General features: G+C 37.9%; 1 protein-coding gene across 4 annotated transcripts in view; it reads left to right on the top strand.

Annotated features, from left to right (window-relative positions):
• The window catches only part of LRBA (LPS responsive beige-like anchor protein), a 435866-nt gene that overhangs the window by 269894 nt on the left and 142788 nt on the right, over positions 1-23184 (top strand). For all 4 annotated transcript variants that reach the window (XM_052772257.1, XM_052772239.1, XM_052772249.1 and 1 more), the window contains 2 exons: positions 21391-21508; positions 22284-22386. In XM_052772257.1, coding sequence (XP_052628217.1) covers positions 21391-21508; positions 22284-22386 — 221 coding nt within the window. The remainder of the gene's footprint in view (positions 1-21390; positions 21509-22283; positions 22387-23184) is intronic.

Genomic DNA, 23184 nt, shown 5'->3' with positions numbered 1-23184 from the left:
TTTGACTGTTAATTGTATATAAAGCAGCAGCCTTTACAGATCTTTCACTGAGAGCCCTTAATTGGGAAAAGTAAATTCATGTCATTAAGAGTATATTCTTTAAGAAGGAAAGTAACTTCTTTTGAATTAAACATTCAGGGTGCTTTTGGTTTTGAATACTTCCTTTTAGTATTATGGAAGTAGGCCAGCAGTCTCATTTGGTTTTGTTACAAGACAAAGTTTTCTCCCAACATCACATCTAAAATGTCTATCTCATCTACTTTGTGCTTTTCCTCTTATAGTTAAGTATGTCGAAGTGTAATTAAAATTAACTGCCATCACAAAATCTGTTTACTGGGGGGTATAACCAAAATGTTTGAATAACTAAGATTTTGGAAATACTCAGGACTTTTCAGCAAATTACAGTCATATCCATTTGCTGCAGGCAGAAAACTGCCATAAAATGTTTTGATACATTAGTGCTTTTTGTGTAAGTGTAAGTAGGAGTCACCATGCTTCAGCATGAAAGTTTTTATTCAGCAGAAGTTTTTATTTTTTCCTAGGTGTGGTGATATAGAATATTCATGGCCAAAATATTTAAGTACAGCGGGGCAGTTACATGTTTTAAGTGTTACCAAAGCTAAATAGGAGTCTTAACAATTAAAGAGTACATGCTGCGGTTGGTTTGTTTCATTGGTTTTTTTCAGTGTGTTCATTGTATTTGTAATTTTGTGGAATGGTAGTATTTACATCAAAAATTAGCGGACAAGCTACTACAATATGACAATTTTGCAAGTTCTATTAGATTAAGGTGAACATCTTTTTCTTTTCTTTTTTTTAGCATGAAAGCAAGGCTAATGAGTCTATTCTCTTTCCCTCTAAATTCTGTCAAAAAATAAGTGATACCTGGTACTCTGTATTCAGTATTAGTTTCCCAATCTCTTTCTTTGTATACATTTTATACTCAATTTATTTGCCCTTATTCTCAGCTACAGTACCGGAATTAATGTAAACTTTTAGTTTTGCACCTAAAGGTGGCCTTATGATGAAATCATGAATGCTCTCTGCTTACAGCATTAGAGAAGTTACCTACTTTGGTAGACGTAAATGTTTTGTGAAAAATAGACAATGCAGAGGCACTTGGATTTGCCACTTATTTTCTAACTGTCACTAAAGAACACAGCTATGTTGGAGTACAAATTTTATGACATTAGAATCTGTCTAATTGGGGGTATTTTTATATCCCAAAGATACGTAATCTTTATAGTTGGATGTTTCTTGGAAATTACTATGAAGTTATGTTCAAGCAAAACTAACTAGTTGTTAGTTCAGAAGTTGTTTCTTCTGTGGCATGTTCATATACCTAGCAGACAGAAGCCGTGCTGGAAAACACCTCTACAGTAGCAATAACAAAATATTTTCAGAGACACAAAAGTGTGTAATGATCCCTGAAACTGAGAGGAGGGTTCCACCGCCACTTCAATGCAAATGGGATCTGGCACAGAAAGAATCGCTGGACCCAATTCGTGGCTGCTCAGACCTTTCCCCCTACCCTGTGCCCTCAGCAGCACTTACCTGATGAGTCAAGTTAGGGAACTGACCTTAACGGAAACTACCTTTTCTTCCCTGGATTTTTACAGGGGTGATTCCTTGAGACAGCTACCTCTGGGGCCATAGAAACATTAGTGGCAGGAGAAAGGATGCAGCTGGACCATACAGTTTGGAGCAGGCCAGACAATCCTAGTGGCAGCCAGCTGCCATGGAGCCATAATTATAGACTGTGACCTCAGTCAAATGATAACAGGTGAATTAGGATTTTAATTGAGATCCTTTAAATGGGTTGGAAACGTATATGGGGGGTGTTGTGATAAGAATCATGGAAGTGGAAGGTTCAACCCTTTCAGACTTAAATCACTGGGTGATCAAGAATGCTGTGGTTTGGGGAGAAAGCGTCTGGTGTTAAAATAGTGTGAGGATATACCAGTTAGTATTGTCAACGGCCACTGATTTCTACTGTTTTTATAATGTAATATTTATGTGGTTTTTGTTAAAATGTTCTTAATTACTCTTTGGCAGTTTGACATCCTTATATATATGTTGGATGCAATGTCATTTACATTGTCTCTGGATTGCTTTTCAAACACAGATCCCAAAGATTCCTACTCTAGAGAATGCAATTTTGTTGATATCTGAAGTTGTATGTCCTTACGTAAAAGTCAGTTGTTTCTTCTAATTTTGTGCTGAAATTTTAAAGCTGCTCTATCCCATGTTTCTGGGCAAAAGTTGTGACGTCAGCTGTTTTTTCACCCCTCCTTATAGTGCTCCCAGGATAGCAATCAGATACTACAGGTATGACACTTTCCCCTGGAGAAAGGAAAGTCATTAGTGTATAAATATTAAATTGTTGCTGGCTCTATGAAAACAGCCAGAAATTTATTCTTGTAACCCTAGTGCAGGGTTATATGATCTGTATGGCTGTAGGTACACCAATGCTATTTAGAAATTGCTTTTAATTATGGCCGTTATATGTAAAAACTTTTCTGATATACTTTTGTATCTTTTGTGTTTAAAGAACCCTGTGCAGAGGTGCTTTTCCTTCCCTGCAGAAAGTTTTCTAGACAGATAATACATGGAAAGTAAGAGTTAAGTTTTACTTTTTTTAATTATGGCTTTTTTTTACTTGACAGAGTTCCACTTTTAATTATTTTCAAGTCTTAAGTTCAAGTCTTCTGGACACTCATTGACCCTGCATTTTGAACCTAGACATAACTAGTTAGTACGGCTAGAAAGTTCTTACAGGAGCCCTGATTAAAGGATTTTGATAAAGTAGTTAAGATACTAGTTAGGTTCATTTCTTTCTTTGGCCTGTGTTTTTTTGCATCTTATCGTTATGGAATTGCAAAATCAGCATAAGAGCATTACCGTTCATCTAAAAACTGGAGTTGGGTTTTTTCTATTTGCTTTTAAAGAGATTCCAGTGTTAATTTCCTGAACTGTTTGCAAAGCTGCAAAATACTTTGATTTATTTTGGTTGGTTTATTTTGTATTTATTACCAAATGGCATGTTCATAAAATGCAAAATCATACAATGTAATGTCTCTGGAAATTCTCTTGGCATACTCAATCTAAATTACTTTAAACAACTCTATCAGATTGCCATTTTCAAAAAGAACTGAATAATTACTAAACTGAATTCCAACAATATACACAGGTTTGCTGGAAAGAAGAGTAGATAAAGCATATGTTTACATGACTTACACAATAAATGGTTTCCCTATACAATTTGCAAATAGTGATTATAATTTCATGGTAATAAGATGCAGGAAAATGTACTGAAGGAATAGTGCTTTGCTGCTTTTGTCACAGTTTCATCAAACTGATTTTGTCAGCACTGGAGCATAACCCTTGCCACATCAGTTTGAGTGCTCATTAGGCAGCCGATTTGTCTGAATCCTCATTAAATTGATTAACTCATTTACTTATGGATGATGACATGTTATGTGGTACAGGAGCGGTGGTTAGAGACTAGAATCAAGACTCATGTTGACTTGCTTAGTATTCAGTTGTTCATTTATTTCTGCAATAAATTGCCGCATTCAAGTACTGTAGCATCAGTGATTTACATTTTCCAAAAGTGTGGCATCAGCTGAAGGGTTGAACTTAAATTATGTAAACTTGCACCTCTATCGGTAAACTACAGACAGCACTTTAGAAGCTTCTTACGTTGATAGCTTGCTCTAATTCCCTATTTATTTCACTTGCGTACTAGACTTTATCATAAAGAACCTAAAAGGCTCTCTTGAACATCTGTTTTAATGTAGATTAAATAATGAAAGGGAAACAAGTAGAAAACCTCTTCAGTTATACATTCAGAAGAGGGAGATGTTATTAAGAGAGGATACTTAAAGCAGTTTTCTGAAAGATAGCTTTCAGAAAAATGATCAAAATGAAAAAAAGAAATCAGTTGATGATTTAGATCAAATTCTATGTATGCACATAGTCTAGAAATTTGTATTTTTAAAATCCGTTATGTTGATATGCTTCTTATATTTTAAGATGCTATCTGGAAGTGCTGACTGTGTGCAAGTCACACTGAAATTTGAGTTTTGAATGCCAACCACAGTTTTGGTCTTCATATGTGAAACTAGAAAAGAAAGTTGAAGCATGCATGTTTTAGCAAATAATCAATATTTTTGGTCTAATTTAGTGACTCTGCAATGAGTGGATGGAAAGCATATTAACTCATTCATGTGTTTTTGAGTCAAGATTAAACGTAGCTCATTCATGTGTTTTTGAGTCAAGATTAAATGTAGTTTGGGATAGCTCAAAAAGTAGTTGAGTACTTCAAATTTTATGAAGATGAAGAAGCCTGAATTCTTGAGCAGTCAAATGATTTATTTCAGTAAGAATTGAATTTGCTTATTCCAGGGCTGAATGTGTCACGAACACAGACAAAGTAGTGTGAACATGGCCTATCCTTTGAAGAAGCAGACTGCTTTTTGTATTATTAGGGTGCAATACAAGCCCAGTCATAGACTGTGGCAGTATTGGAGAACCATAGTTTACAAACACAGGCCAGAGATCTTCCTCTCTAAATGTCGAACCAGAAGCAACAGATGGCTACATATTGGCCGAAGTACAAGAAAACAAGAAACAAGACGTTTTCAAAGACCAAAGAAGAAATTTTTAATATGAAACCAGCAGCTGTTGACAACAGCACACTGTTGAAGCTTTTAGAGGCATGGCGTTAAAGGAATGCTTTAAGATAGTTTCTAGAGAAGATGCACAGCAGAACTTCAGATATTAATGAGTGGCTTCTTTTTAACACTTAGAGAAATGGAAGAAACTGGAGGCATGCATGACTGAAACCCAAACTAATCATACGTAGAGGCTGGTCTGACTGGAGTCGATATATTACTAAACCAAAGTTTTAGATGCATTCCTTTCAGTGATAGTACTGGCTTAAGCAGTCCTCAGGTGCCATCATGTCACTATGTTCCCTTCCCTTCCCCGGGTGTTCCTGGGAATGTGTTTTGAGTGGTTGTTTTGAGTGGGAAAGTGAGTCAGACTAAAACCATTCTCATCATCTCCTTCACCCTTTCATTTTTTTCCTTCTCCCCACTCTAGGTTACTATCGGAATCACTTACCCAACTCCAGCTTAGCACATGACCTCAAACATACTACTGTTAGAACAGAGGGTTTGGGGTAGCAGTGGGAAGTGACTGGGGATGGATGAGATGAGGCGCAACATGAGCTGGGCAGCCATCTGCAAAAACGCTTGTGAAACGGCAGGTTGAATGGAAGATGGTAGAGCAGGAGAGAGGAAATAGTGTTTGAATGGCTTGGGAAATAAGACAGACTTCAAATGGACAAGAGAGTTGGAAAAAAGGTAGACCACTGAGGGAAATGTAAAAGTGATTTTACATCTTTTTATAAGTTAATTAGAGCTGTGTTGTTTGTGCTTTGCTTTAATGTAAAAGATAGTAATTACTTTTTAAAATCATTAATGTATATATGTACTGTAACACTAACTATTCCAAGTTTTTATGGTAATAAAAATGACTGTCTCCCTAATTCAGTCTTCTTTGATTAAAGGTAGGAACTTTGATGTTCTCAGGCTTCTTAGAAGGTGTCATGGTTTAGACCCAGCTGGTAACAAAGCACCATGAAGCCACTTGCTCACTCCTCCCCCCCCAGCCACGGTGGGATGAGGAGGAGAAAATATAAAGGCAGGCTCGTGGGTCGAGACAAGGACTGGGAGGGATCACTCACCACTTATGGTCACGGCCAAAAGACAGGCTCAACTTGGGGATGAAACAGAATCAATTTAATTTACTACCAATCAAACCAAACCAAGGATATTAGGAAGTAAAACCAAACCTTAGAACACCTTCCCCCCACCCCTCCCTCCTTCCTGGGCATAACTTTACTCCTGATTTTCTCTACCTCCTCCCCCGGGTGGTGCAGGGGGATGGGGAATGGGGGTTGGGGTCAGTTCATCACACCTTGTCTCTGCTGCTCCTTCCTCCTCACGGGGGAGGACTCCTCACTCTTCCCCTGCTCCACCGTGGGGTCCCTCCCACGGGAGGCAGTCCTTCATGAACTTCTACAACGTGAGTCCTTTCTGCGGGCTGCAGTTCTTCATGAACTTCACTGGCATGGGTCCTTTCCGTGGGCCAATCTTCGGTCACAAACTGCTTCAGCGCGGGCTTTCCCATGGAGTCACGGCCATCTTCAGGGGCATCTGACTGCTCCGGCGTGGGCTCTTCTACGGGCTGCAGGTGGGCATCTGCTCCCCCGCTCCCCTCCGTGGGCTGGGGGGGGACAGCCTGCCGTCTCACCACTGGCTGCAGGGGTATCCCCTCCTCCGGCTCACCTCCTCCCCCTCCTTCTGCACTGACCTCGGTGTCTGCAGAGGTGTTCCTCTCACATTCCAATCCCGCTACTCGCTGCAGGTTCCCCTTCTTAAATCTGTTCTCCCAGAGGCGCTACCACCGTCACTGTTTGGGTTGGCCTTGGCCAAAGGTGGGTCCGACTTGGAGCTGGGGAAGCTTCTAGCAGCTTCTCACAGGAGCCACCCCTGTGGCCCCCTCCCCCGCTACCAAAAACCCCGTTACACAAACCCATAACAGAAGGTTAACACTAAGTTTCTGTAGAATTGAGATGAGACAAAACATGGGAAAATACCTTTTTACTGTAACAGTTGCATGGTATTTGTGGTTATATTTGTTTATCCTGATATGCAATTTTAATGAGGAGCTAGTCAAACTAGTCTTGTTTCATTGGGATAATGAGCAAAGTGCAAATGAGTATTTTTTCCAGGGGGATACAAAAACAGTGGAGAAAATCTTGGTCCCTGTCTGTAAAAGGGATTACTGTCACTGAATTAAACAGAGCTAGAATTTCACCCACCCTTTTGTTTTCTGGAAGAAGCACCTCCAAATATGTCTCATTTGGGAACTTTTTTTTTACTAGACGGGCTTTTTCTTTTTTGAGAAATGTCACTTATTTTAGTTTACTAAGATATACCTGTATTCGGAATGATGAGGAGAGTTCACAAAAACAAGTTCTGGGACTCTTATTTCAAATAGTGTTTCTGTAGAATCATTTTAGAATCATAGAGTATTTGCAAAGTGCATGTGGAACACAGTTAATATTGAAACAGGAAATTGGTGATCAGAGTTAAATTACTGGGCTCTAAATTTTTCTACATCCACCTATTTTCCCTCTTCACTTGCTGTGACAGTTATAGACCACTTCTCTAATGGGGCTTGCATTTGAAGATAAGCCTGCATGTAAACAAATTAACTTTTCTTAAATGGAGAGCCATTTCATCTGCAGTAATGTACCAATTCATAAAATATCAGAAGCATATTTAAAAAAAAAAAGATAAATGACCCATTGTATAACACTTACTATTAGGCAGACTAGATGTCCCTGTGTTCTGGGAGATAAGGCTCTTGTATTATTACACCCTAATAAAATGAGTTAATGTTTTAGTATCAGAGATAAAAGGACAGTTGGATATATTTAATAACCAAACTGAGAAACACTTAATTTTAGTTGTCTGTAGCAATATAACACAAATTCCCCTGTAAAACAAATTGCACTTTTGCAATATACTTTAACGTGCATTCGACAAAGGAGAAAATGAGGTGATTGAAGTTCAATTTGTAGCATGTTATTAACCATTTCCGCTTGACTAGATGCGTAAAAGGATAATGGATGAGGGTTTTATTATTGCCTTTCTGCTAAAATGAAGTGGTGTAAAAGATAAGGTGATGAGATTAATGAACATAAGGAAAAGGCGTAATCAATCAAACTCCAACAGGGAGATGAGATGACAGTACTTAAGATTTGCAAGGATACATGTTTTAAAAAGTGGATTTTATCAACACTGACATTTTGTTTGGATGGAATGCTGAGAAGCAGATACTTGCCAATTTTAGTTATTTTTTGGTAGTTTCTTTATGCTACTGTAAGTTCAAAGCTTCAACAGTTAATGTAACAAATTAAAGTTGAGAAGTCTTTTTTTTATTCAAAATCCACATTTAAAAAACCCGCTGTGTAATTATTACATGAGGACAAACAAATACAACTTCTGTCAAGCATGAACAGTGTTTTGTTGATCAGTTTATCAGTTCTTCCCTGGTAGAGCACTCTTAGATGTATCTGGATGGGTTACTTTTAGTCTTTGTGCTACTGCCTCAAGTTCTGCATCCTAGTCATTTGCGTAGTCAGTTTTTGTGTACTCAAGCAAAAGTAAGGAATGCTTTACTTGCCCTATAATAAGTGCTTAGCCATTAAACTCCACCAGGTTTCAACTTCCAACACCTTGAGTAGAAAATTGATTATTTTGTAGAGATAAATCTGCAAAAGTTTCTAGCTGTAAATGTGTTCCTCCTTGTAGAGTGCGATATTTTTATATTTCAGATCTCAAATGCAGTACTTCTTTCCTCTGACATATCTTAAAATTATTAACCTACTTGAATATCTATATTGCTAACATGTTATGAAGAGGCTTGATTACACGTATTTTTGATTTTCACTGATGCCAGATACCAAATTGTTAAAATTACTTGCAAGTATTCCAGCTGCAGTTACTCATAGGGAAAACCCTCACTAACCTAAAGGTAGGTCTTCTATCTTAAACTACACCTTTTTTTTTTTTTTTTTTTTTTTACAAAAGAGCATTGAGTTACAAATTAAATCACTTAAGAACTGAAAATGCCTCTGCAAAATCAATTTTTCTTATGCCTTCAATTTCCTGCTCTTTTTAGAAAACGTATACCTTTTTCAATATGTGGAGCTGACTGGGGAAGGAGCTGCTGTCCAGCTAGGGTTTTTTCCCACTTAAAAGATTTAAGAAGGGCTCCCACATCATTCCTTCAAATGTGGTTAATATACTCGATAAGAGTTGCCTATGAAAGTGCTGCCTTAAGTTAGTTTTGTAAATGAAATATGCACGAGCAGGATAAATTGTTGTATTTTCTCAAGGAACTGTTAGTTCTTGGCAGCACTTTGGGCAGGATGGATAGGATATTGCTATGAGGTTAGGTTTGTCTAAAAAAGCAGTTTAAAATACTTTTTTCCCTTTTGACTTCAGCATTTATGAAACACTGTTACATATTGGCTGGAACCCAGTGCTTTGTAAATACTCCCACATTAGACTTGACTTCTTCTGGCTCTTAGGAAAACTTCCAGTTGTGCAAAACAGCATCGTGGATTTGTAAGATAAATGCATAACACAGCCCAGATTACAATTCTTCACAAGAGCTGATATTTTCACATAGACTTACTGCCCTCTCTCCTCCTGTCATCTGCAGAATTCCTTGATAGGCTATTTTTTATTGAGCCCTCAGGAGTAGCAAGTTTTAGATTCAATACCCCGGGGGGAATGGCAAGGCAAATCATATTGTTGGATCAATTGTTCAGCTATCTCCAGACTGCTGTCTGTGTATCTGTTACACTTGAATCACATTTCCAAGCCTTTCTTATCAGTCATTTGGACTAGAAATGCAGTTTAATTTTCTATTGCATTTTTAAACTGAAATTAGGGTTATGTTCCTGTTCTGTTACCCTAGAATCTAGTTGTGGTTGTAGACCTCACATTAGCTATGTCCATGGCTTGCTTAACCTTGGAAAAGGGTCTGTACTTGTAGGAATGCTTTAAAGTTGAATTTAAATTACTATATTTTACCATCTACTAAGATGAAAACCAGAAGTTATTGTATAAAACCTCCTCTTCACACTGCTTTTTGTTCTTTACAAACACGTGATAAGTTTTAATTCGTCAAATTTTTTCTATGGGTGATCTTAAAAGAAGAGATTCTCCCTTACAGTCACAGGCCATAGCAAAACCTTTGTCACTAACTCGTTATATTCAGTTCCTTTACCTGAGAAATTAATCTACTTCTACAGGAATACAAGATAAATGTAAGAATACAGATACAGAATACGAGGTATACTCATGTGGGTCTTGATTTTAAAAAGTGCATGTAGGGGACATGCCCTTTGACAACTAAGAACAATTTCTCTACATCGTTGTCATACCTGTGCTCTGCTTTGGTTTACAGTAAATGAACTAGCGGTGAGCGGAGAAGAGCTTGAGCAGTGGAGGGTTTATTAGCAGTACTGTGCTATCTTCTGTCCCAACTTCTGAGACGAGGAGGGAAAAATCTCTGTAGCATTAAGTACTATACAGTCCTGGGCTATGGGGTAGCCACTAGGCATCCCGAATAAGGCAAATGTATGTAATTACACAGCAGCCCCTGCAGCTGCTCCAGTTTACTCAAAGGGGATTTGGTTCCTGCAGCAGTCTAGAGTCTGTGCAGCACAAAGGTGGCATTAAGCCATTTTTACATTCCCATCCCTTTGCAAGCCACACCTTCTGTGCCATATCTCTCATAAAACATAACACACAATCTTTTAATGTAAACTGCTGGATTGGCAGCTCTGGAGTCTGACTTTTCTCTTTGCCTTCTCTTTGCCTTCAAGAGGCACATCTGTTCTTCTATGTATGGGCTTGGTTCCCATTAATGAGCTGATCAGATGCAGTCTTTCATGATGACTGGTACTCTAGCTTCCTGCCAGATGTGTGGGGGTGTTTTTTGTTTTTGTTTTGTTTCTGATGAAGGGATATGAAGGTCAGCTTACAGGTCATCAATTAAAAAAAAAAATCCTTCTTTTTGGCATTGAAACTTATTTTTTCATTGCCCATTTGCTTTCTTCTCCTCACCTGTTTTCTGCAAGATCAGAAGAAAATGGCAGACACTGGACAACTGCCAATCTTGCAGGTGCAGTAGTTCCCTTCTTTCTTGGTTGTAGTTGCTGCTTCCATTTGCACATGTTCTGGCTGGATAGACCTTTGCTGGCTACACAGAGAAGCAGCCCATGGGAGAAGTCACGTCCTGAAAGTGGTGAAATAGGCAGGTGCAGGGCACAGCAGTAGCAAATCTAACATGAGTATTCTGACTTGCTGTTCAAAATAGGAATTTGAAGAGACAGTTACAGCAAACATGAACCTTATTTTTCTAAAAAAGCCTCAATGGCTAAATACCTTTAAGAGACAGCAAAACAAAGATAGCTTCTACATTGTTTTCTGAGCTCTGCTTTTGAGATGCATGTTCCTGTATATTACCTTTCACCATATCTACTTATACTGCTATGGATATGAACTGCTTTGAGTCATTAGTCTGGCAATTGCCCTAGTTTTCAGACTCTGTATTTCTTAGAGATCAACCAATATAGTCTGATAAAGATTATCTCCAAGGCTTTTCTGCACTAGGAATTTTATGAAAGAAGAGGGACCAACCAGAAATTTAAACTTAAAAAAACCTCACAAACAACCAACAACCCACAACATGGTAATAATTTCTTGTCATAAAAAAAGAATCTCTGGCTGATTCCTTTTCTGACTTTCTCAGGTACTTCCATCTTTTAAACAAGAGAAAGCTTTTAGAGCTTTTTGTGAAATCCCTTAAATAGTTTAGAGAGGGTTTTTTTATTGCAATAGTGTTACAACATCATGGCACAGATTTGAGCCACTAGTAGAAACAAGATGAGCAAAGCACAAGTGCATAATCTGTTCAAAATTGGAAAGGGACACAGTCCTCTGCTAAGTGCTGTAACCTTGTTACAAGTTTGTCAAATATTAGAAGATGCTTCTGATACGCAAGCAAAAAAAAAATTTTTTTTCTTAGAATTACTAAAAGAGGGGCCCGTCCAAAGAGACTCAGGTCTGAAGGTGTAGGAGAGAATAAGAAGACAGTAATTCCCACAAATCAGTTTTGATTGTCTGAAAAACAGACTGACTGAAAACTCAAACTGATCTCAGCATGAGTGATTAATCATAGAGGATGAGGCCGCATCCCTACCACTTGCTTTCTCAAATTTTGCTTCAGTTGTCTTATACAAGGAACGAAAAGAATGGGTACCCTTCATTGCGTAAAATCTTTCCAGGAAGAAACTTTATCTTGAGACCCTTCAAAGGTACCCTGTACTGGAGAGTTTTAACTGGAACGGCTAAAAACAGTCCTTGCTGGTAGTCTTCAAGCGTATTTTTAACTCACTTATTTCAGAGACACATACCTGGGTATATTCCTCATAAACTGCAGCTGAATGAGTTCTGTGTTGTCTTACTTCTGTCAGGAAGCTTCTATATGATTACGTTTTAAGTGCATTGGCAAAATTTGGAACATGGTCATACTCATCACCTCAAAAGCATATATCTGTTTTTTGCTTAATGGTAATACCCAGTGCTAGGGAGTATACTAAAAACCTTTAAGATTAAGTTTCAAAAGAGTTTTTGTTTTATATCTTATTTCCAATAAAACATTTCCATAATGATCACTTTCAGATGATCACAATCTGAATTTGTATTTCTTCTTTTGTTAAGTCACAAGGAGGACAAATTAAATGATCAGTTTCCACAAAGGCTAAGTTTGGAACATATAAGGGTTCCTGTTCGTTGTCTTTTAGTTTTCTGTATTAACCAACTTGAAAGTGAGCTAAGTAATGAGGTAGCAAAATTTGTGCTGATACAAAGTTATGTTGTTAGCACCAAAGTAAGAAAGTTGTGAGGAATTTTTTTGTGAGGTCTAGATGCCTGCTCCTCAGTTGCATAAGGAAAATGATGGCAAATGGAGTTTCCCCACCTAAGTTTCCAAAATTTTGTCTGATGTAGGGTAGCTAGCATGGAATGCACCACTCCACCATCCATTACTACAGAGGCTTAATATTAATAGGACTTTATTTCAGCATTTTTGATCCAAATTCCACAACTTCAGTGTGATCAGCTTCTTTGACAGCTTCTACACACTGAGTAATCATTTCATTGAATTTTGCTCAGTGATGCTTAAGCTCTCTTCTTTAGCTTTTGCAGGTAATGTAATTTTTTCAATGTATTCCAAAAGAAATCAACAAAACTAGCTTTTTTAGTATTTACACTCTGTATGTTTAACTGACGGAATTCATTGACACAGGAAATCTTGAAGTTGTATAATTTAATGCAGTTCACAGAGGGGTTATGGAATCTGTTGATCTGTGTGGACATCAAGGCTAGCCAGAATTGTACTTATTAATTAGAATGGATTAAAAGCACTCTCCAAATTTTAAAACTTATGATCTAATGAAGGAAAAAATGAGAAAATACTCTTATTTACCCACTGTGCATAACTATATGTTATGCTTTTATGCAGTCTCTCACTCATATTTTAATATGTGCACAATACACACGTGTGACTGTACATGTGTGTGTACCAGTGCACTTTCATAAGAGTATCTTCAATCTTAGATAATTTAATCAAAGATTATAAGCAAGTCTAGATCCATACAGACCCACTCACATGAGGCATAAACAAAGAGTGATTCACACTTCAATGTGGAAGGCACAGTGCACGTCTCAGAGGTTCCTTTGTACAATTTATGCTTATGACTGAGTTATTTCTGTATGATTAAAAGATATCTTAGTTATTATTTGTTGTCTGTTATCTTTTTACGTGCTAGGTATATGAAGTGTGTAGGTATTAATGTCAAAGATATAGCAAATGGCATAAACAGGTAACCCCAATGGAGTAAAAATTGTCACCATTCTCCTTTATGTGTATGGATCATAAACACCGCCATAAATAAATAAAAGTTGGAGTAATGAACTTGCAGGTTAATGCATGTACTTTTTTCTTTACATCTTCATATGATCTAAAAGTGTTGCGTGGTGGATTTTTTTGCAACACTGTTTTGCAAAATTGTATTGCAAATGTATTATGAATAAAAAACTACTGAGGCAGATGAAAAGAGGATGATTGGCTAGAGAGCTGTCTGTCTAAAATATCGCATAACCCCCCCCCCATCATGAATTTCTGTTTTCTTATATATCTTTTTGCTGCTTGCAGGTGTTGCATTGACATTTCTAGAGTGTGTGGTTTGTGGGCTGGGTAGGTAGCCACAGTGCTTTTTTAGTGTGTCTGAGATATGATATGGGAGATTGCTTTAGAAAGGCTTCCCTTGGTAGTCTTGGTAATAAATTATTGCTAATTCTTACTTTGTAGCATTTTGCATCTCAGGAATTGATAATTATAATTTGCATGCATGTTTATTGGGAACACACTGAGACTGTGTGGTGGGTTGATCCTGGCTGGATGCCAGGAACGCACCAAAGCCACTCTATCACTCCCCCCCTCAGCTGGACAGGGGAGAGAAAATACAAGGAAAAGCTCACGGGTCAAGATAAGGACAGGGAGACATCACTCAGCAATTACCATCACGGGCAAAACAGACTCGACTTGGGGGAAATTAGTTTCATTTATTACCAGTCAAATCAGAGTAGGATAATGAGAAATAAAACCAAATCTTAAAACACCTTCCCCCCACCCCTCCCTTCTTCCCAGGCACAGCTTCACTCCCAAATTCTCTACCTATTCCCCCCCAGCGGCACAGGGGGACAGGGAATGGGGGTTGGGGTCAGTTCATCACGTTGTCTCTGCTGCTCCTTCCTCCTCAGGGGCAGAACTCTTCACTCTTCCCCCGCTCCAGTGTGGGGTCACTCCCGTGGGAGACAGTCCTCCACAAACTTCTCCAACGTGGGTCCTTCCCACAGGCTGCGGTTCTTCACGAACTGCTCCAGCATGGGTCCCTTCCACAGGGTGCAGTCCTTCAGGCACAGACTGCTCCAGTGCGGATCCCCCACAGGGTACAAGTCCTGTCAGAAAACCTGCTCCAGTGTGGGCTCCTCTCTCCGCGGGTCCGCAGGAGCCTGCTCCAGCATGGGCTTCCCACGGGGTCACAGCCTCCTTCGGGCATCCCCCTGCTCCGGCGTGGGGTCCTCCCCGGGCTGCAGGTGGATATCTGCTCCGCTGTGGACCTCCATGGGCTGCTGGGGCACAGCCTGCCTCACCATGGTCTTCCCCACGGGCTGCAGGGGAATCTCTGCTCTGGTGCCTGGAGCACCTCCTCCCCCTCCTTCTTCACTGACCTGGGGCTCTACAGGGCTGTTTCTCTCACATATTCTCACTCCTCCCTTCGGCTGCAGTTTCCATTGCACAGGGGTTTTTTTGCTCCTTCTTAAATATATTATCCCAGAAGCGCTACCACCATCGCTGATGGGCTCAGCCTTGCCCAGTGGCAGGTCCGTCTTGGAGCCGGCTGGCATTGGCTCTGTCGGATGCAGGGGAAGCTTCTAGCAGCTTCTTACAGAAGCCACCCCCGTAGCCCCCCTGCTACTAAAACCATGCCATGCAAACCCAATACAGATTATCAGTTTGTTTCACACATGTCAATGAACAACTCGTTGATCACTGTTTACCTAGCCTGTTCTCAAATTAGTTGTAGAACCTGAGGATGGACACAGAAGCTGAAATAACCACTGTTTCAGAAGGTGCAAACTGAATCATTTGTAAATTGTTACAGTTACTTCCTGATGGCAAACTGTCCCAGATGATATAAACAGGTGGATGAGCCTTTTGTATCTACCTGTTGATGAGCTGATCCTTCTAACTCTTAAATCAGAATGTAACAGACTCACTAAATCAAGACATCAGTCTGTCCTATGAGAATCTGTGAATTCTTGCAATTCTAGCTCCCTTTTATCATAGAGAAGTCTGCTACCTTATTTTCCAAAGAAAGGCATAACTTTACATCCTTAACCTTGCAGGGCTTGGACAGCCAACCAAACCTACCTATCTACTTACATACCTATCTTTAGCAATCAGATCTTCTTGTTCTTTGGGTTGATTAAATATTGTCTGCCAGTGATAATGAACTCCTGCTCTCTAAGAGTCGGCAGGTTTAATCAAAAGGGGAAAAAAATGTTTGTGAAATACTGGATGCAGTAGAAAAGAGTAAGATAGTTGGTGCTAATTTTGCTAACATTGTTCGCAGATTTATTAGTCCACATGAGGTGTTTAGAACCTCATAGTCAAATCAGAAAAGTTCTGAATACAGGTTCCCTCCATAAATTTTTTTCCAAGTTAGATCTTGATAATCAGGGAGAAGTTTATCTGTAGTTAGTAGGAGACCACTTTCAGAAAATCTGCATTGAATGCTCTTTTCACTTTGAAGTATTAGCGTCAGGATAAAGAGAGAAAATATGGTTGTGCATTCCTCTGTTTTAATTACCTGGGAAGTATTTTTCATGTCATCACATGTGTACTGATCTGTGGCCTGTGACAGACTTTGTTCATTTCCAAGCAAATGGTGTTTTTATTTGTATATCGCGTACATAGAAATTATTTAAAAACTGAATAGATGTAGAAACAAAACTAAGGCCTAACTAAAGCTTAAACTATTTACAGGTCCAGGGGCCTTAAGGTATATGAGGCTAGTATAAATAGTATTCTGTGAAATAGGAATTTCAGTTTGTGGTAAATCTGTCTGTCCCCAGCAGCTTCAGATAAAATAAGTTTATCCTTCTAGAGCACATCAATTTGCTAGTTGGTGGTTCATGTATCAAAGAGCATTCTGTGAAAATATCAATATCATTGGTTAATATAAATGAAATTAATTTTTAAAGCTGGGCTAAAGGTTGACATCTGAAAAATTGCATTACTTTGCAGAAGAGAAATTTCTGTCTTCCAGTGAAATTTCAGGTCACAAGGGCAAGTAATTTTCACAATCTTCAATGGGAACCAGTGAAATATGAACTTCATTGTCACCTAGCCCCAAAGCGATAAGATAAAATGAGCTGATACATCATTTGCTGTGGTTTTATCATCTCCTGCAGTAATTGGAAGAGAAAACATAAGAGTCCTTTACCACCCCCCTCCCCAGTCCCTTTACCACCCACATCCAGGCATAAGCCATTTTGCTCTGATCGATACAAAGGTCACAGAGTATTTATTTATTTATTTAATTTTTTTATGCTGGGTAAAACTGTCTAGTGGAACATTAAAGTAATGAATATGTTTAATTGAGTTTGTCACCCATGAAAATGCTGAACAGGATTGTGTGGCAGACTGTGTGTGCTCACAGGAGGGACTGGATGGGACACTACTACTGTTTGCCTGTGGATTTCAGTGGCTGATTGTATAAATATCTGAGATTTAACATGAACGTCTTATTGTTCTCTTGAGAAATCTAAAATAAACTAATAAGCACTGTGATTTATTTAAGAGCATTTGGATATTTAAAATTATTAATAATTTGATCGAATTCCCTATTAGTTTGGTTGTACTTGGATGTATTTAAACAAAGAGCAGAGTAAGATCCTTTCACTGTGAATCCTGCAGCCAGGAACTAAATAGTACCTGGACAGTAGGATCTGAGGATCCTCAGTTGCAGGGCTGAGATTGTGGTGGAGATCCACGTTCCTCATGAACTGAGTCAGGTTTTGTAACCTCTAAGTGCTGTAATTTTGCCTTCCTGAACCAAAATGACCCCAAATGACAGAGAATGCTGCTAAAAGAATGTATTTATGGATTTTATCTCTCAACTGCAATCAAATTTAAATGCAAATGAAATGCTTTATTTTTTTAATTTGGTGTTTTGGTGTTGGTGGTTTTTTTGTTTGGTGTGTTTTTTTTTTTTTGTCTGGTACATCATAACTTTTTTCAGAAATATACAAATGTGCACCAGCTTTTTAAATAAGCTATTTAGTTTTTATTTTACTCGTGGCAGTTAAATTGGCTGGCACATTAAAGTAATATAATTATTCAATTACTGTTTCAGTTCTATAAGCCATTTGGAGACTTAATTACTTCTAGCCTATTCGCATTTTCAAGATCAATAGTACTTTTCTCTAAAATAAAATAAAATATACGATAGCTGATTGGTTTGCTTAAAAGGCAAAGCAAAATGTTCATTTAGTCTTTAGTAAAATACTACTTTTCTGATGCAGGAGGCAGCTGTAGTGATGGTATCTTTTAACTACAGCATATAATCTTTTACGAGAGACATTGTTTATCATCAACATTCAAGGAGGCTTTGAAGAAAAGGCAGGGTGGGGCATTTGTTTTCAAAACTGTAAAATGACAGAATAGCTTCTGAGTGAGCGTTTTAATGTTGGAAATTAGCTGATGTACAAGTATGAATCTTGGGGAGAGGACTTCTTTATGTATGATCTTAATTCATGATCAGCACTATGCTACCTGAGTTTTCTTGCAACTCTGATTTCAGAATCTCCTCGAAGTGGAAATTGAAGCTGGCTATTCTTTACTTACTAGCTTCTTGGGGAGTTTCTTCCAGCCGTGCAGTGTCAGGGCTTGCAGCATGAGTATCGGGACTGATTACAGGTTTAGACCTTCATTTCTATTACTTGAAGTAAAGAAGGGACTTCATGCAAAGGTGAAAGTAATTTTGTATTTTTAGTAGTGTTGTCATGCCGCCTGTTCATCTGGTGTTGCCAAAGTCTGATCACGGAATAGTTTGTCTAATGAGATTTTTGGAACCGTAGAACTGTACAATTAGCTCATTTGTTTATTTTAAATATTTTTAAATGAAATCGTAAACTGCATAAATTGTCTTTCCTCCTATAAGGTGCAGTATCTTTTGAAATAAATGAAATGTGCAGTATATTAAGCTTCAATCTGATGTGTCGAATCAACTGAAATTCTATAAATACTTTTTCATGTGGGGAAGGTGGTACTATTTGTGCAGATTAAATTACATTGTACACCCTCATTAGTCTTTGCTCCACAAGTTGTTCCAAAACTGGTGGTGACAAAAGACAGAAATAAGCGAGTCGTTTTTAAACTCAACATATTGTACAATAGTCTGAAGAAGATAGTTGTTCTTAAATTCTTAAGTAGAATTCTGTGTTGTGTGGTTTATGGCTGAAAACAGGCAAGTGCAAAAATAGTTTCTGAAAGTTGTAATTCTGATAATACCAGAAGTGGTAACACTGATTAAAAAAAAAAATCTAAAAAATCCCTTTGCCAGAATAAAAATGCTGAATTTAATTTGAAGTACAAGTCAGTTTCTGCAGCGAGGAGGTTCTATTAATAAAATCAGATATTTGACAGGGAATAAAAGGTTGAACTGGATTTTCATAAGGAATACTTAGTAATACACATGAAAGAAACGTGTTTGTCTTCTGGACCTTTCATCTGCTATAGGTGGTGTGATGAGCGCGGAGCAGTGGTAATGATGCAGTTTCCATAGCAACTGGTTCATTGGCGGGCTAGACCTCTGTCTAGGGTGCTGTCAGTGTGCCTGGAGTTTCAGAGAACAGTGTCCCAAAGAAGGTCTGCTTCCACCTAATCCAGTTTTAATTGAACTCCAGAGACTTTGAAGTGAAGCTGCAGACCAGGCAGACACTATTCCAACTCGAAATGAAGGCCTTGCTCAGCTAGGCCTCAGCTGCTTCTCACTCCTGATAACTTCTGTTAATGAGTGGTTTAAAGAATTGTTACAGTGGTGACTGGTAGTGTTTCTGCAGTGCAGTTCCAGTTTCTGCTGTAAATCCTGTTATACTGAATTCAATAACTTTATCATGGCTGTACAAGGTGCACAATATAAACCACCTCTGCTATTTTCAAGTCGGTGCTTTTCCTTCCAATTTTGAAGAAGTTGCATGCAGCAAGCTTTTGGCCATGTGCCGGGTTTCCACTGTCACAAAAACATGCTCACTTCACAGGGTAAAACTAATACTTAATTATTTAACTTGCTGATTTTACTCACAGCATCCATGTAAAAAGTGTTTGAATTTGCAGTGCACAGACTGATAGTGACAAGCAGGCTGCTGTGTTTTAATTGTTACTACAGAAAAGCAGAGGTCGTCACATTCCTGTCTGTCTCAAAAAATAGTAATTGAAATTATAAGCTCCAATTTAAGGATTGTAAGATGGATGAATACCAGCAAAAGTACTAAGAGATTTTTGTACACAAGCATGGCAACTTTGTCTCCTTTGTTACCTCTTTTTATGTTGTGCTCTTTAAAGGATATTTATATGCATGTGACAAAAGCCAACCGCAGTGATTCTGAATAGCACCATAGAATTATACAAATCTCCCAATTAGTGTGGATGGGTTATGGATGTGGTATGGAAAGTGTCAGTGTGGCCCAAGTCTGTTAGTTCCCCAGTTCCAGAAATTATTAGAAACCATTGACAATCTCTGGTCCTTTCATTACATTTCTAAAATTTTGTATCAGAATAATTATTCATTTTTTCCTTCTCTTTCTGTGTGTGTATTGGGAGAGAATTTGTCTGTGGCATTTGTATTGAGGGGAAGATGAGGGATTAAGTAAAAAGAAAAAAGGTGTGGGAGATGCTTTGCTTTGTACATTCTGATCTTCTGTGCTGTCTGCTTTTGGTTTGCCAGTCTTGTTTGCTTTTAATTCACAAAGGTAGTACAGTGTATTATACTGTATTGTGTAGTGCTTTTGTAATGGTGCTTCTGCTCTCTGTGCTACAAAAATGCAGGTTATTTGTGAATATATGCTACATGTGAGGCAAAATCCTCCTTTGTTAAAAATCTATAAACAGATGATTGGGTTCATTAACAATCTTTGTTATGTTAAAGGCTTGAATTTCACTTTTTCTTTTTTATGCATTATATAGTGCTCAGGAAAAATTGTAGTAAGAGTGATGATAACTAGGATTATATCTGAATCTCCTTTTCTGTGATGGATTTCTGTTAAGTGCTTTTGTGTTTGCTAAAATCGACAAATCTCAGATTTTCCTTCGCTTATGGTTTGTTAATCTGAGGCAGAGAAGTGTCCAATCTTGCTGTCCCTTAACACTTACATAATTAAGCTTTGAAATGAAAAGGAAAAAGTGAAGCAACAAAGAAACAAAGTGGCTGCGGACTGAAAATGGGATTAGTCTGAATTGTGAAGGCAGACTAAGCATCTGTGTCTGTCAGATGGGATGACAGGAATTGTAACAAGTTACTTTGACAACCGCTTACTCCATAGAGAGATTATGCTGAGTTCATTTGCAGGTTTGTGTTTAACCTTAGCTGACAAAATGATACTTAACCTCTTATACAGCCAACCTTTATAGTTCCAGAATTAATGACTGGTGCCTTAACGATAAACGTAAGGAACATTTTTTTCTTTAAATACTTTTTTCTTGCTTATTTGTTACAGTCCTGTTATTGCAACGGTAAAGTGAGTGCAAATACATCTAAAGGCACTAGTAATACGTTTCAGAATATGCTTTTATGCTTTGCTGAAGTGCCAGACATTTCATAATGTTTCTGAAACTCTCTTGGTTATGGAAAACAGGCAGTTGTCTTCAAAGGAAAAAATACAAGCAAATTATTGAAATCCTTGACATGAGTAGTTGAATTTAGGATTTAAAAAAATCCATTATAGGGTCATAGCATGATTTGAAGTTTGAGCATATTTTAATTTTGCTACGTTTTGCATGTAATTGGTAGAATCCATGTTTGTGGGTCAAACGTTTCTCTTTTACAAGATATTACCTATACTGACAACATATTTAAAACATTCTCTCTCTGTCTCTTTCTACTAGATTCTGGCATATACAGAAGGAGTCCATGGAAAATGGCTCTTTTCAGAGATTCGATCTATCTTTTCCCGACGTTACCTTTTGCAAAATACAGCACTGGAGATATTCATGGCAAATAGAGGTACTGTGAGTTTAGAGGAATGGCAAGTGTTGATTTGCATTCTGTTTGGCTGTTTAGTCATGTCTTTTTTGGTATGGATTTGTGTAGATAGCAGAAGGGCTGGGATTAAGTGTCTCAATATTTAAGTTAGTATATTTTTGTAATTTAGTTTCTCCTTTTCATTATTTTTTTTTCAATGAGGAATTATGATCAAACGTGATAACTGGGAATTAGCAATGCATCACTTTGATTTATATCCACATGTTTATTTGGCATTCTCTGGAAACTCTTGCTTAAGGCATACCTACCTCTGATCTGTTATGCGTGAAGGGGTTTTTTTGTCCCTTTGGAGGGTTAGTAGTTGTTATTTAGATTTTTAGGTTGCTATTTCCTAAGCGTCATTGAATGTTTCAAACAAAATATAAAGATAATATTTTGAAGAATATGTCTTGAAAACATCTAGAAGATAAGTAAATGTGTGTTCCAATTAATATATAAACTTTTCTTTTTTCTGGACAGTCAATATGTGCATATAGGTTTAACTTCTATTCAGAAAGGAAAACAAATGTAGACCTTGTAAGATTTGTAACAGTGACAACTTCTGTTGAAATCCCTGTTAGTGGTAAATAAAAGCAGTTCTGGAAATTATTAAAAAATATATCTATAGTAACCTGAAGGAAACATGTCTAATCTTTTACCTGTTCAAAACCTAAGCTTAGAGTTAAATTTTATTGGGCCAGAAAGCCTAAAATAAAAGATACAAAATCATGCCATATTTCAACTCTTGTGTTCACAGTGGGTGTCATGTTCAACTTTCCTGACCAAGCAACAGTAAAGAAAGTGGTTAACTGTCTACCTCGTGTTGGTGTTGGTACTATGTTTGGACTACCCCAGACCAGGTATTTTACAATTTGAGTTAATTCTATCTGTCAGTTCCGAGTTCTCTTTTCATCAAACCAGCCTACATGGTTTGAAGCATTTACACCTACTGGTTTACAAAACATGCACATCCTCAGCCTATCACTTCTGCATGCTATTTGCAATGCGTTTGTATAATAAAAACTTCTGGATTTGAGATTTTTTTTGTGATTTCTGTCTGTTATAAGGAAGATAGCTTCTTTTTGGCAGTGAGAGTCAATCACTTACCCTACTTAAGGAAAATAGGTTTCTTTATGCTTGCCAACTCACTAAAATTTAAGACTGATCTAAGACTGGTTGTAGGACTGATTAGCTTTTATGGCAGTGTTCAATTATATTAGCTTGACTGTAACATCCTTGAATCCTCTGTCGTATTTAAACGTAGATGAACATGATTGTTCCTCATCAGAAGGATATTGTAGTGATGTGTAGAACAATATAAGCTGAACAGCATGTGAAGGATTGGTACGGTGTGCTTGTCTTTTAGCTCTGGAGGACATTGTTTGAATTTTACATGGTGAGAAATCAATATTGCAATGTCAGGCTCTGTGTTTGGATCCTAAAACTGAAGAACATGATTCAGTTTTCTACATCTTTTTTAGCAGAAGATTAGGGCTTGATTACCAGATATGCTCTGGATGAAACACAGCAGCACAGTTTAATGTTTGCTGAGGCTGATAGAAATAGAAGCTTTTGATGTGCACCCCATCTCTAGTTGGATTGGTTACCTCTTGTATTTTAATGAATTACAAAGCATTTTTAAGTAGATTAATTTCTAA

This window comes from Harpia harpyja, chromosome 2, assembly GCF_026419915.1.
Source record: "Harpia harpyja isolate bHarHar1 chromosome 2, bHarHar1 primary haplotype, whole genome shotgun sequence".
Classification (NCBI taxonomy): Eukaryota; Metazoa; Chordata; class Aves; order Accipitriformes; family Accipitridae; genus Harpia; species Harpia harpyja.
The sequence above is the reverse complement of the archived record's forward strand: the minus strand, read 5'-3'. Positions and strand labels throughout refer to the sequence as shown.